The sequence below is a fragment of the Micrasema longulum genome, unplaced genomic scaffold, assembly GCF_059751315.1.
Source record: "Micrasema longulum isolate JH-2025_06_02 unplaced genomic scaffold, ASM5975131v1 h1tg000097l, whole genome shotgun sequence".
NCBI lineage: Eukaryota > Metazoa > Arthropoda > Insecta > Trichoptera > Brachycentridae > Micrasema > Micrasema longulum.
The window spans coordinates 1,201,543-1,217,283 of NW_028277303.1; the positions used below are offsets into that span (position 1 = coordinate 1,201,543).

At 32.8% G+C, this 15,741-nt stretch overlaps 1 protein-coding gene across 1 annotated transcript in view; it reads right to left on the reverse strand.

The window, feature by feature from the left end:
• Positions 1 to 1,021: 1,021 nt before the first annotated feature.
• Positions 1,022 to 15,741, reverse strand: part of bma (SCY1-like protein bma) — a 287,477-nt gene continuing 272,757 nt past the window's right edge. The window contains exons 10-18 of the mRNA XM_088235846.1: positions 12,995 to 13,109; positions 12,418 to 12,563; positions 12,140 to 12,293; positions 11,811 to 12,060; positions 11,288 to 11,424; positions 5,991 to 6,195; positions 2,796 to 3,106; positions 2,533 to 2,598; positions 1,022 to 1,310 (exon numbers count right to left, since the gene is read on the reverse strand). Of these exons, the coding sequence (XP_088091972.1) occupies positions 1,047 to 1,310; positions 2,533 to 2,598; positions 2,796 to 3,106; positions 5,991 to 6,195; positions 11,288 to 11,424; positions 11,811 to 12,060; positions 12,140 to 12,293; positions 12,418 to 12,563; positions 12,995 to 13,109 (1,648 nt within the window). The 3' untranslated portion in view covers positions 1,022 to 1,046. The remainder of the gene's footprint in view (positions 1,311 to 2,532; positions 2,599 to 2,795; positions 3,107 to 5,990; positions 6,196 to 11,287; positions 11,425 to 11,810; positions 12,061 to 12,139; positions 12,294 to 12,417; positions 12,564 to 12,994; positions 13,110 to 15,741) is intronic.

Here is a 15,741-nt window from a genome sequence, read left to right on the forward strand (position 1 = left end):
TTTTTAAATATAATTTATATTTTTCTAATTTATAAATAAATATGGAAACAATTTATACAAACAGAATGAGTGGTAACATATAAAGGTAATATAGTTTATGAAAATATACTTAAGATATAATATATGTGATCCCAAATATGATAAATAGCTTACATAGTATATATTATGTTGTAACAAAAAAGGACATAATAAGTTCATCCATCGCTTACAGCCGTGACAATTGCAGTTTTATTATTGAATGAGAATGGAAATTGTTTAAGGTCTACGAAGAAACATTTATGCTAAATGTAGATAGGTAATGGGAGAAACATGACACGTATAAGATCCTTAAACTACATCGCCAAATATCTTTGCTTTAAAGTACATACTCAGTCAAATTTCAATAATTTTTATCATTACTCTTTCTCTTCGGCGATTAGAGCCGAACCACCATTACTTAAATCACAGACATATTATACGACAATAATGAAATGCTAAAACACTTCATACTCTCCTACCTATTAAAGGTTTTTCAACGTATTTTCATTACTTCAAGAGATCAAAATGTAAATATAATTTTGCTTCAAGATTGTCAGAAAATTACAGAAGGCGAGGCTAAGAATGTTTAGAGAAAGTCTTTACAACATCAATTATTTAAGGTTTTAACAGGCCAAAGGAAATACATCTACAATCCTTTTTTATTAAAACTCGATTGAACAGTAATTTTTAGGGGAATAACATCGAAGAATATAATACTAAACATTTATTATAGGTAGATTAGAGAGACTGTGATGTATGTCGCAAGTCTCAAGATTCCAGAGTAAACAATCGTGTTCCTGATTCGTGATTAATAGGGGTCTTTTTTCATCCTCAACTCATCGAATACAATTGGGAGACACGAACGGAAAACACGAGTTAAAAATGTCTGTTTACATCTTATGTACGGCCGGAAAACAGCTGGTACTGTAAATGACAATACACGAGGTTAGATCATTGGCAACTAGACTCCAGGGGTCAGGCTATTGTCGTTAAATATATCATTCCTCTAGTCTACACGCTACTCGGGATTAGTCGTTAAAGGTAATATTTAGGGAGGGGCATTTTCGCACGGCTACCACGGGCGGGGGGAACACCCTACTGTTGATGGCGGCCCAGTGGTGGCCCTGCACGGAGCCGGTGAGGTGCCTTACCATGCCGGAGCCGAGCTGCTGCAGCAGGCCGGAGCCCTGCGAGCCGCCCATCGCGGCGGACGGCCGGCGCGAGCGGATGGACTGCATGGACGACGACAGCAGGAAGGGCACGCTGCTGGACGTGTTGGGCATGGAGCCACCCTGCAACAGCGAGAGGTCAGAGCAGCACTAGCGCACGCGCGCTCGGTACTACATACTCACTACATAGAGGAAGAGTACTCACGATCATGCTCCGTGCAAGCTGCGTAGAAGAACAGATAGCGACAGTCATTGGATCACATATAATGCCAAGGCGGACATGTGTGTGCGGACACGGCGACATGGATCCCGGGTCGTGCTTGCCTCGTGCTTCTACTTTCCGATGTCGCGAGCACGAGAGCACGAGAGCACTCCGACTCTCCCTGGATCCATGTGGCGCGTGTTCAACACATATACACATAATGTAAGGACATCACAAATGGTATGAGAATGCGACAAAATTAAAATAATATGTGGGATATTTTCATCAGACAGAGGTTTGATCAATGTAGTGCAATTATCATTTAAAGCCGTATTTTGTCTCCCACCATGCATGAGGCTCGGGTTCGATTCCCAGTTGGGTCATTTAAGTATTTAGTTAAGATGATTTTTCACTATGAAAGTATTTTATTCAGTGGACTGGCACTGAAAATGCAATATCGGTTATTTCACCTTAATTTGATGATTAAAAAAATAGTTTAAAATAATTTTCAAAACATTGCTGCTTACGAAGAGTGAATTTTTTATATTTTTTAAACTGCAATTTGAGTTCCTCTCACTTGTGTTTTTCATCGACGCCCAAACAATAATTAGTAAATGAAGAAGACACTAAATGAATTGATCTAAATGTAAGCAAAAAAAAATAGTGAAGCGGGTTTATACACATATTTTCTATATTATACAATATCATTATGTAGATATATGTTTTGAATTTAAAAATAAAATTTATTTGGTCAGCCAATGTATCAATACTTAATTTGTCTTTTAACGAAGACTGTGAATGATTATTTTTTATTTAATTTTAATATATGTAATATAAGTACAGTAGGATTGACACGGATGAATGAGTCAAGATGCAGAATGTGAAATACGAAGCTGAAATAACAAAAAAACGGTCGACTATATGTTTTTCGTTAAGGCGTGCAATGGTTGGTTGCATTGTGATCAGTCGAGACACCGAATTACAATACAAAAAGGGTCGGATCCAGAGCGTGCACGGCGGGGATCTCCCTACTGTATGTTAGGAGACTGGACAAACAAAGCCAAACTGAAAGAGGAAAGGGCAAGACAGGATGAGAGAGACGGCACGGTGCTTGTTGCTGATGGTGATGAGGAGTTCACTTACAGCATAAGCTGTCGAGGATGGCACGGACAGGCTGGAGCCCGAGCCACCGCGTCCGCCGTAACGGCCCTGCCAACATAGTACAGGGTCACTCCGGAACTGCCACCGGGTCAGTACATATCGCTAGAATCTACTCACGGTTTGCTCTAGTCGCAACTCTAAAGACTCTATATTTGACCGTGGACATATTAACGTGCCACTAATGTCCAAGGGAAGCTAACTATTGGAAATATAGTCATGTGAATAAGTAAGGAAAGCGAACTAACAGTCGGCGGAGAGAGGTTGACGTGGGAGCCGCGGCGCTCCTGGGGGCCGATGCTGGAGTGGCGGCGCACGGGCAGGCCGGCGGCGGAGCCGGGCGACCCGCCGGGCGAGGAGGCGCACGACGGGGCGATGCGGATCTTGGGCGTCATGAGCGTGTTGTCGGACAGGCGGCGGTTGGGGAAGGCGCTGGCCACGCGCAGGAAGTTGTTGCCGTCCTGCGAGGACGAGCTGGCGCCGAACCACCACGAGCCCAGCAGGCCGGAGCCGCCACTGGAGCCCGCGGCGGGGGCGGCGGCGGGCGCGGGCGCGGCACCTGCACTCACAGAACATTACGACCGTCTGCCAGTATCGACGTCAAACTCAGAGTATTACTTCATTACTCTGAGATATCAACTAATCCGCACATCCGTAGTCGCGCATTGCTCGCTCATGCGCTGCAATATTATGTACAGGGGTTCTTTAAACCCTGTCACATCCGAAACCACGATGATCATATTAGCATATTTAAAAAAATATCTAGAACAAAGTTTTTAAAAAAAAAAAAATATTAAAAAAAAAATGTCTGCTTACTTCTGCAGGGTAGAAGTGAGAGGAGCTCGGTTGTCGGTAAATTAGACTCCCCCCTCCCCCCTCGTTTCTTCCCTGCAGAAGTAAGCAACCATTTCCTTTTTTTGATACTTTATTTTTTTAAATTTTATTCGTTACCAAAAATTATTTTGATGTGCCAATATGTCTTCTTGCTTATACTGATCATCGTGATTTCAGATGTGACGGGGTTTAATGAACATCCTGTATTATGTCATACTTTCAATCATTCCAGTTATGTGATTAATATTACAATTATCATGGATGTGTACATGATTGTTGTTATTCATTGTCTTTTCTGGTTTTGTTATTTCTATGCTCACTGTAATTTATAAATATCTTGAGCGTACAATAAAAACGGGCCAAGTCAGATTTCTAAGCCTTGTCTGTTTACAAATCAAGATCGCTATTTAGTACACTTTTGACTTAAAGTATTTTTTCATTTTTTAAATATTTTTTTAATGGAATAACCCCCAAGCCTCTTTTCTAGAGGCTTGTCAGCAGGTGGGAAAGAAAGGATATGGAAGGAAGTTATGATTAATACACCAAAACACCCAAACCAATTGAGAAAAAATCTTTGTTGGATTTTTTCTTTCAACTAACGGGAATTGAACCCTCGAGGCTAGTTTCAGAGTAAGCTGTTCAACTAACTGCTCTACGACATCTGTGAGTTGACAGAGGATAAGCAATGTATTATGTTTGTATGGAAGGGTTTTGATTTTGTCAAGATTTTCAGCAGCAGATGTTTATAGACTAACTTGATTAGTATGCAATTATCAATTTTGTAAAAAAAAATTCAGATATCAGTGAACTTGTTTTTTTTCCAGTACAAGATAACATTCAGCACTAAAACTTGGTGAAAACTAAAAAAAATGCGAAAAATTGACTGGGCCATTTTTATTTGAATGCTCACATTATATGTAACTTGTTTTCGGACGATATTTTCATATTTTGCTAAAAAGGCTCTGAGGCCTTTAATAAATGGAGTTTAAAAAAAATTACTGCTTTCAAAAAGCAAATTGAAAAATATTCCGTTTTCAAGCATACTGAGGGGCTCAGGACTGGACTTATCTGCGGGAGGGATTATAAGAAACTCCGTGATGATTTTTCAAACATTTGAGTTTGTTTAAACTACCAAATTTGTTGCAACATATAGGATTAACATTTTTGACAAGGGGATATGGAAGTCTAGGCATTTACAGGGCTGTAATTGGCTGGTTTAAGTAGCCAGTTTATATACTGTGTAACATTCACCATTCTTCCTATTTATGAATCTCACCTGCAACAATAAAGGTTTTAGCTCTGTAACTTCACAAACAGATGGAAGAATCGAAGGAATATAGATGTTCAAATATAGGCAAACACTTTGGTATTGACGAGTTTAAACATCTACATTTCCCTCTCTGTTGCAACAAATTTGGATCTGAATAACTAACTCCCTAGGGAGGCAAACATTTGGACATACTAAAAACATTGTTGTTTTATGTAAAATTATATTTAGTTTTTGTTATTCATTAAATATTGACGGGCCATGTGTTATTTATTTTGTTTGTTTTTTAAAGTATTTTTTGTGCTACGAGTATGTTGTTTAAGTTTATTACTCTTCCCATCTCTACACAGGACTTTAGTCACACGGAGCCGGGAATTGTGTCGCAGTAAATTAATACTCTGAATGAATAGATGTGCAAATTGAACACATATGATATATTTAAGTCCTTAACATTTATAGACTCAAATACATACATTTAGTGGGTGTTAATTCTGCTGCATTGACGTGTTTTTATACTTTAAAACTACCTTTAATTACTTATATTGTATATGTATATAAAATCAATATATTGCTGCTCTAACTATGTGTCATTAATTTTGAAGATGTTTTTAAATTGACTTAAATTTATTTTCTTATTGAAAGATTCTTTTAAAATTCATCTCATCGTTTCTTTGAATCCCTTAAAATATGGATGTATATATTTATGTTTTTCCTTTTTAAAAAAATGTTATTATTATTTTATTTTATTTTTAGATCTGAGCATGTTTTTCATTCTTTATTTTAATTCTTAACTTTTTATTACTTTTACAAATTTTCTTATTTTTTAAAATTAAATTTTAATTTTTAAACAACTTTAATTTATGTTTTTTCCCTTCTCTTTTTTTGTACTTGAATCAATAACCTTACATATAATTTCTTTATAATATGGAAACTTCACTGGTCCATTAGAGTTAAGTCTAACTGTGTAAAATATAAAACTTTGTAACTGTACTGTATGTTTCTTAAATAAAAGAAAATAAAAAATCAAAAAATACTGTGCAAATTTCATAATGATAATACCAGTACATCATGTATGTATGTATAACACAAGTACAGAACAACCTCTTTTTCTAGAATTTAAGCCTGGGTCCTGGGTAAATGCTTACTGATATTCAAAACAAGTATTTTATTTTGCTTTTCCCCTGCCAGACAAATGTCATAAAAAATTGTTCAAATACTGATATTATGAACGACCACAATAATATATAAACATTTATTTTTATGGCGATCTTGATAATAATGGATTGTTTTGCCATAATTTCATTTTTCAAATTGAATGAAGTTGTTAAGTACAAAAGGTGACCTGTAGAGTTCTTCCTAGCCATATCTTCAGCGCTGGAAGTCTTGCGTTGCTCCACGCGCAAGTTGGGGATATTAAATGGTGGCGCGTTCATATTGTCAGTGCTGAGCTGATGACGCAAGGGGCGCTTGTCGACGACAGCAGTAGCATCAACATTCAGCTTGTTCAGTTGGCTTTTCTCCACAAGGTCGAACATTTCACGCAGAATCTGGAAACAGCAGACGGGAGAGATGTATAAAATCATATAATAATACAATGGTTGCGCACAATCTAATCAGTTTCAGCATTCAATAAGTTTGTAGTTCCTTCAGCTACATACGATACAATGCCAGTGTGGGGACTACATGTGGTGAAACATATTAAACAGTTTTTCTTCCGAAACTGCTATTTAAGTTTTTTTTTAATTAAACTGTTCTTTGATTCATTGAAAATATTTAATATTGAATGTTCCGAAACTAGTTTGTTATATAAGGTTAGACCCCTGTACTAGTAATAATAAAACTGGTCTTTAAACTCATACACAATTTTATGATACTAAAAAACTACAAGACTCTGAAAAACATTTTAATCTTGGACTGAATTTTACAACATAAATTACTTTTATTTTACATAAAAATTACTATTCTTCCATTCTTTTTTTATGTAATGAAGGAGAAATTCAAAATACACAAATTCTTCAAAATAAGGCAATGAGGATTATATTCTAATATAGAAAGAATGCACAAAGAAATTGTCTTGCTCACAGTAAAGCAACAAATTAAATATAATGTGGGAATTTTTATACATAAAATAATTAAGGGGATGAATAAATTAAAAACAATCATAAAATTTAACCAACAAAGTCATACATATGAAACAAGGGGTTAAAATTGATATGATTACCAATGAGGAAAAAAACAGAATCTCAAAACTCATTGTACAAGGGATTGAAGCTGTACAATGAGTTACCTGAAGAAATAAAAGAAATAGAGAAAATTGAAATATTTAAAATCAATTTAAAAAAAAATGTTATTGAGAAATTCTAATAAAAAAATTGTAACATTACTAAAAATTTATATTAGTCCTTAAGATGTTATTAACTAACTTAATAAAGCATAAATAAATAAATAAGTAAATAAATTTATAAATAAATAAAATAATACTTTGTTAAATAATCATAAAATATCGCAAATTATGTATAACCTATTAGAAATATCATAGTGGCTTTATTTTATAAAGTAATAATATATATAATTTTTATTGGATAAACGATTTTCTTAGATTATCTGTCTACCTAAATTATTTGTAAGTAATATGAATATCCAAACCAATTTAGAGTTCATAATATTTTTCTTCATAATTTATCTATTTTTCGTAGAACTGATAATTGTGAACACTACGGGGACATTTTATAACGATAATATAAAAAATCTGCTATTTATAAAATCTTCTAAGAGCAACTTTGGTTTTTATGCCCCATGTCTAGAATGTGTAGATTAGTCAATTCATCACACGACTTTTTTGGGATAGATCTTCCGGCTTTTCGTAGATCTCTTCGCGACTAAACAGTGTGGAATGAAGTTGAATTGGCATGGTTTAGCTCAAAGTTTTAGGTCTTTCGTTTTTTTGAATATATTGTATACAATTATTGTTTTGCCCTTGTTTGTCTTTGCTAAATAGTTTTATGTTCTTTTTGTTCAGTTTCTTGCATTTATGTTTCTTCGTGTAACTGTTGTAATTGGCTTAGGCCGTAAATATAATAAATAAATTAATAAATAATATGGTTATGTATAATATATTATGTGTCCATTAAATATTATGGTCTCCAATAATGTTTACATTCAACCATTGTATTACTGATTGATACTTTTCATCTAAAATATTATATATCTATTTTTCTCAAATTGTTTTATAGTTACCGACTTCCCAGTTATAAACAAAAATACGTTAAGAAATTAATGTTGCAAAAAAAAATATTTTGCCGTATTTTCATATCAATTACCTTTACAGATTCTAGTAAGTTTTTCTAAGACTTGCACCTTTTGAAAGAGAATTTGTAAAATGGTGTGTTTTATTTTATACCGGTAGATGGCAATAACATCGGCGCCAAAGTCGCTTTACGGTGAAAGTGAAAGTTAGTCTGTCTGAACGAGAATTGTTGAACTTGAACTTTTCAAGTTCGATAAACATTGAATGAAAACATGTGCTGCGAGAGTCCAAAGTAGATTTATTTGTTAATTAATACTTAAAAATGTTTTTTTTAAATACTCTTAATAAAATAAACGTAAGCAATGTTTTGAGTAAGTCTAAATGTTTGTAGACAGGCTAGATTTGGAAAATTTACTACGAACATTTGGACGTGCGCAAAACATTGTTGATTAAACTAACTGGTATAAAAGAAAGTACTCATACTTAAAAGCGTTTTTAGGCATTGCCTAGTAGGTGGAATAATTCAGCCAAATGAATCTCATTCAATAAAGGAAATGTGTACTTCGCAAAAGTCAACAGTTGGAAGAGTTGAGGAAATGTGGATTTTCGAACATCGGCAGAAGGGTGAATGTTACACAGTGTGTAAAGTTGCAACTTTAACAAGCCAATGACAGTTCATAAGCCCTGTAAATGCTTGACTTCCATATTCCGTGAGTCCTAAGTACTACTGAGTTCTGAGAAATTACGATTTATCTTTATTTTAAAAAAGCTGCTATTTTTAAAGTCAGGTCAAATATTATTTAAGCATATAAATAAGCAAAAATTCATTAACATTTTCTTGTATACCCACGAACAGGCTATGCCTTTGTGGGATGTTTGTTTACTATTTTTACTATTAATTTGTATTTCATTGCTATGTAATTATGCTTTATTTTTTTAATAGTTTGTTTTATCAATTTCGTTTATTGTAAAAAACAAAAAATAAATAAAATAATCAAATAAAATATATATATGAAGGCATTACTGACATAATGCATTAAGACATTAAAACATGTTCCGAGATAGTCGCATTTAAAGCCACGAGGGGAGATCATTCGGTATGGGTATGAAGGAAAAAAATTAGGTTAGATAATTTTTTATTTTTTATTTCTCAATATTGTCACCCTAAATATCTATGCACTTCTTACTTCTAGCAAATAATTTATTTAAACCCTCAAAAAAAAAATATTCCGGTTTGTTATCAAAAGGCTCATTAATCGCCGCTTTTAACGAGTCATTCTCGTCAAATCGTTTCCCACGAATGTCTTTCTTTAGATTAGGAAGCAGAAAAAAATCACTCGGTGGCAGGTCTGGACTATACGGTGGATTAATTTCTGCAAAACCACATTCACGAACTGCAGCCTTAGCAACCGATGCATTGTCGTGGAGGAGCATGATCCCTCTGGCCAATTTCACTAGATCTTCTTTAGGTGCTCTGTACCTTTTCGGTGCCATTGCATGGACTCCCGCTTACTCTCAGGATCATAGTGATGAATCCAGGTTTCGGTCACAATTTGTCAATAGTATCTTTAAAATTGTCACCACAGAGCTCCAAAAACCATTTGCAGCTTTGTACGCGGTGAGATTTTTGGAGTGGTGTTAGGAACTCGGCACCCATCTTGCGCTGACTTTTGACATGCGTAGGCAGTCGTGTAAAATAGAAAAAATGGTACCAGTGGATAGGTTAGTAATTTCAACTATCCTTTTCACCTTCATTCTGGCATCCCCCTATATTAAACTTTCTATTTTCTCCACATTTTCTTCATTACTGGCCTCGATTGACCGACCGGATCGCTCGTCGTCTTCTATGCTCTCTCTGCCCCTTTTAAATTTACTGGACCACTTTTAAACTGTCGAAAATGAAGGAGCAGACTTCCCGTAAACTTCTGCCATTTCTTTGTGGATGATTTTCTGATTTTTTCCTTGTTTGGTGAGGAATTTTGTAACGGCACGGTATTCGAGTTTGTTTAACTTTTCAAAATGACTCATCTTGCTTGTGTTTCTTGGACTGCTACTCACTGACTAATGATCTATTTCTTGTGAAACTTGGTACTACTACAAATGAGTGAAATATAACAGGGTAATAATTTATTAACTGTTCATTCGCAGTTGCACTAATTCATATCAATATCGAGAATATATTAAACGCCCTATTTTATTCTTTTAACGCATTATTTCTCCCACCATTTAAAAAATAATAATTTTAAAGCTTTGAAAGAGTAATCTTTATTCTAGGCAAAGTATAAAATTTGAAATCAACATCTTGCACCTATATTTTTAAAAAAATTGAAAAATATAAAGACTTCACTTTATGCATTCTATCAGTTCCTCCTCCTCGATATCTACTATTATGTTAAAATTATGATATTGGTAATTTAGGTACATTATGTACAAAATGAATAATAGTCTTTTTATGTGCTTATTCTTACTGATATCTGTTTGTGATATTCATTAAAATGTGGTCCATAGGTATTTTGTAATATAATAATAACATTTTAATAAAGAATCACTATAAAAAAGGCGCCTTGCATATGATTTAATTTTTCTTTTCAAAATTCTCAATAATATAGTTGATTCGCCGTATCTTTTACAAAATATTGGTTTCCGTTGTCCTCTTCGCTATGCTAGATTAGATTCCTTTTTTTATGTACCAACTTGTAAAAACAATTATACCTCGAATTCATTCATTAGACGTACCTGTAGAAATTATAACGGACTCAGTATTGATGTAGACATTTTTAATTGCACGTTGCATTTGTACAGAAAATTTCTTCATGGGGTCGATTATTTGGAATAGTTGCTGAATGTGCATCTTGAGTGGTTTATGCTATGTATATGTGCCGCATGTAATGTATATGTTTGTGTATGTTTTATATGTGCGTTCATGTGTGTGCATGGATGGCTCGGAGTGTACATTCGGTATTTTTATTTATTTTAATTTATTACCTCCATAGAAAACCCAAATGTCAACAATTATTCTTTTCTCACTTAAAATTCTTATTTATTTTTTTGTCACATTTAATGTTTATATCTTTTTAATTTATGAATACTTAATTGGTCTTTATATGTTAAAAAAATGTTGTTTTTAATACTTATTTTGTATGACTGTATGTTTTCTGAATAAAATAAATTAAAATAAAATAAATAAAATAATATTACGGCAATTTACGTGATTTCGAACAAACTTTTTTTTAAAATCCATTATTAAATCATAATCAACTTTTTAAATATTTGATGGCATGCAATATATTATTGTTGATTTAAAGGATAAATAAATTATGAATGACAGTACCCATATTTATTGGTTGGGTCTAAGAAATCGGTTAAAATGCTTTAAATACAAAAATTAATACCTCAATGAGAATACCAAATTGATCCAAATTGATAGATGGATTGACAGTCTGCGGCATTAGCAGCGGAATCACACGAGTAGCCATAACACTGACAGTTAGACCATACTTTTTATCGGTCATCATGAGGCGATAGATACCTGTAAATTAAAAATCCCATAATAATTAATATCAAAAAAGAGAAAAAACATTAATGATTTAAAACGCAATTTTTCGAAAAGTTCATTCGCTAGCCGACCCGTAAAGCAGCAATATCTGAAACATGCACAAATCTCAATCAAACATAATCGCTGTTTCAACGCAATAAAAACATATAAAATTGCCAAACGCCGCATCTAAAACACATAATTTAAAAAAAAAAAAAAATTCCAGAAAATCATTTATTTTTATAAATTAAACTCAGTGGATTTGAAGCATTGGATAAAAAAACGTTTTGTGTTTTTTGAAATTGTGTAGATACATAAGTCGCCATTTTTCAATATTTATTATTGGTATTTATTCACGTGGTCATATATAATGTACTTACTGACAACGCGGACGGCGATCAGCGGATCGTTTAGGCGAACTTCCCACAGAAGAGGAAGGACTTCGTCCATGATTTGTCCTTTGTCCAGGCGATCTATGGTGCGCTCGATGCATTTCAAGACACTCGCGATGATCCTTAAATCTCCCTGATTCTTCTCAAACAGGACTCTGGTTTTAGGTATTATCATCCTCCTGACCGCGTACTCATCCAAATAGTCGGATACACCGTTGACAGCATCAAGAGCAGCGCTCTACGAAATAACTCATATTTTTTTAGCAAATGAACGATAAATTAGGTTAAACAAACGTACAATAACTAGTATACTTTACTTGTATCTGAATAGTTGTGCTGTCGAAGGCGCTGTAGAGAAGAGGCAATACTTCGGAACGAATTTCTTCGCGAGGGGTTTTTTCCAAAACGTATTGCAAGTTCTCCAAAATGGTAACCGATGCTTGGATGGATTTTGGTGAAGAAAAGATTTGCCTAGAATGAAATATTCAAGAAACAGATTCAGCATATTATATTGAAAATGGCATTTTAAATATATTATTGAAGGTTGATGAACTTATGAGTAAAATAGATGCAGTTAGTAAAATAATCATCATACTTCAGCGTCGGCACCATATGGATCTCGTACTCCTCCATCGAAGATTCCTTCACCATGAACATTACTGGCATGAGCACAGCAGCCAATACTTCTCCCATATTAATTTCCAGTTGGAGATATGGCCAAACGTGCTGCCACCATAATTTCTGAAACAATTAGAGTGAGTCATCAACTGTCTTCTAGACCTGGAATGCGAAACCACAGTAGCTTTGTTGGGGCAACAGATGACATTCTTTAAAAAAACATGATAAATTTCGCTCAAAACATTTTAAGTATAACAAAGTTTTCGCATCGTTTACGCAAAAAATATCTCATCATTATTTCTCTACCCGCACCCGGTGGTGTAAAAGGCATTTCTTAAGTATTCTAATTGCAGAGAAGCTTTATTAATTGAAAAATAAAGTAAAAATAATCAGTCTTACCTTTCAGACGCTATTAAAGTAATACATTTTTACTTAAAGTATAGGTACATTTTAATGCCATGGTTTGTCAAAAATAATTATTCAACAATTTGCAAACAGAAAGTAAAGAGAAAACTAAAAATCAGCTATTTGTTTTAAGATAAAAAAATACTTACTCGTGGTATGTAAGGAATCATATCCATCATGGTAGTACGATAGAAGTTGGCCTTGTGATTCGGTTCCTTCATAAGGAGAACATCCAAGCTTTGTAAAACCGGGATAACAGGATCACTAGAATGGAGAAGAAACATCATTTAGAAATAATAATTTACAATTATAAATTCCACTTCAGCCAATTTCTAGATACAAGTATGAAACGTTTATTTATTATTATTCATATTATTATTATTATTAATATTTATTTTTATTATTATTTAATTTTTTTTTTATTTATAACCAATATATTACATACACAAAACTATAATTTGTACAAAGTTGCTTTGACTGCCTAACTAGGGTGGTTTACCCCGTTTTAAGACAGTCAAAAAAATATAAAAAAATAGAAATCCAAATATAGAAACAGTTATAAAAATACAAGGCAAAGTGAAAAAAAATTTAAAAAATGGAGTAAAAATATGGTAAAAAATGTAGTAAAAACATAGTAAAAATGTAGTAAAAACATAGTAAAAATGTCGTAAAAAAAACGAAACAAACACATAATAAAAACTAAGTAATAAATGTAGTAAAAACATACTAAAAACCATTAAAAATATATAAATATGTCTAAAAATATTTTAAATATTCGGCGTTTATTTGTTTATTTAGTTTTCATTTGACTATTTTTTATTTTTTATAAAATATTCTAAAACATTATTTCTTTTACTCTAACGTATTTATAAAAATACGCGATTTCGAACGAGTACCTTTTTCTTTTGCTGTCTAAAACAGTAAAGTATAATTTGTTAAGAATTTCGTGGTTATTCTCACAAATATAAATGAATTTCTAACTTTTATATTAAAATCTGTCTGCGTCACCAAGTCGAATGGTAATGTATCTTACATCCACACTGTAAGAGAGTCTTTTTTTGTCATGAAAGTTTCACTGATATTTTTCCTAAAACAGAACTCTTGTATACTTGTTTTGAATCACTGTAATTAAGCTACCCGGAATGAAATTTCTAAATTCCTACATTGTAATTACGATTCTTTATTTTTTTCAGGCAGACTATAATTAATAGTAATTATTCCTTGTATGAATATATTGGATATCCTAATTTTTAGTCCAATATTTTATCTTTTTTTTTATATACTATTTATTAATTATTCGTAAAATGTCGTAAATATTTTAAAGCTATATTTTTCTATCTATCATGCCTATGCTAGTCTACTACTTAAATGTTAGAGGTCTCGTTCCAAGACCCAGATTTTTTCAAGAAAATGTGCCTTTTACTGACTATGGTATCATCGCGATTATTGAAAGTTGGCAAACTGATAGTTTCTGTACCTCCGAATTTTTCGATGATAGATCAGACGTTTCCCGGTCTGATAGAAATCCGATAACCACAGGTTATTCCCGTGGTATGGGAGTGATTTTAGCAGCAAAGCGTAATCTCAGTGCATTAACTTCGGGTGAATGTGAGTCAAAAACTGAAAATATCTAGATATCTATTCGGTGAAAATCATCTTCTTAATACTCGTACAAGTAGTTTCTCAACAAGTATCAACCAAAACATTTTAAACAAACCAAATGATAACTTTTTAATTTTAAACGATTTTAATTAATCTGATATATCACGGTCTTTCTAAAGTAATAATTGTTTTCTTACACCAACTGGTTAAACCCAGCTAGCCAGTTTTGATTTTATAAATTAAATTAATTTTGCTATTTAAATCAATTAAATAGTATTTCTTACCATAATGACATAATTTTAGATCTTGTGCCAAGTTCAAATGACATGGTAAATGTACTCGTATTTCCATCGAATTTTCCCTTGATACTTGAAGATTTTCTCCATAGATCTATTATTATTGTCAACTTCAATTTACAAGACGCATCAAATTATTTGTTGTTGCTTGGTGTCATGTTATTTATCCATTACAAAAATTGAGTTAAACTTACAAAGAACAAATCAATGGTTTATTTATTGAAAAAACTAAATAAATAAGTAGAGAGATTTAGGTATACAAAGATTTTTTGTATGGTTTCTTAAAATTTGATTATTTTTTAAATATAATTCAAAGCGAATGAAAGAATAATTAATTAGTGAAATTATAAAAAAACGTTTAATTTTAAACAAGCATTTCTTTTCAAATTTTAAAACTGTGATTTAAAAACGCTGTGCTAAATAATGTTATTCATCATCATTCTATGTCCGCTCCCTTGTTGGATCATATGGTGTCCACAAAGAGCCTCTATGCATCTCTGTCAGCTGCCAGTTCGTGCGCATCCTCCCGAATAAGGTTCGCGTCCAATAGTTCTGACTTGAACTGCCAAACTGAATTAATTTAATTTATTCAGATGAAAACCCATTTATTATAATACAAGTGAGGATTCACGGCATTTTTCTTTGAGTGCGTTTTACTTAAAAGTGAGTTGAATATATCATAAACAAAAAGGATTGCTTTGTTTTAATTTCTTTTTTAGGAAAAAAAATACAAATTACTGGTAAAAGCATTAAATTTAATATACAAAGCCCTTTTATAAAAAAAAAAACATGTATTTTTCCAAAAGCAAAAAGAAAATGTGGAGATTATTTTGTCGTAGAATTCAATACCTACGAATTGTATGTTTTTCCAGTATCTATGTAAAATATAATTATTCTGTGGTTAAATCAGGCCCTAAATTGGAGGTCACAATATTCAGACCGATTACAAAATTCTCATTTTTTTCAAAACTTTTTGATGAGATAATTTCGGATCAAGT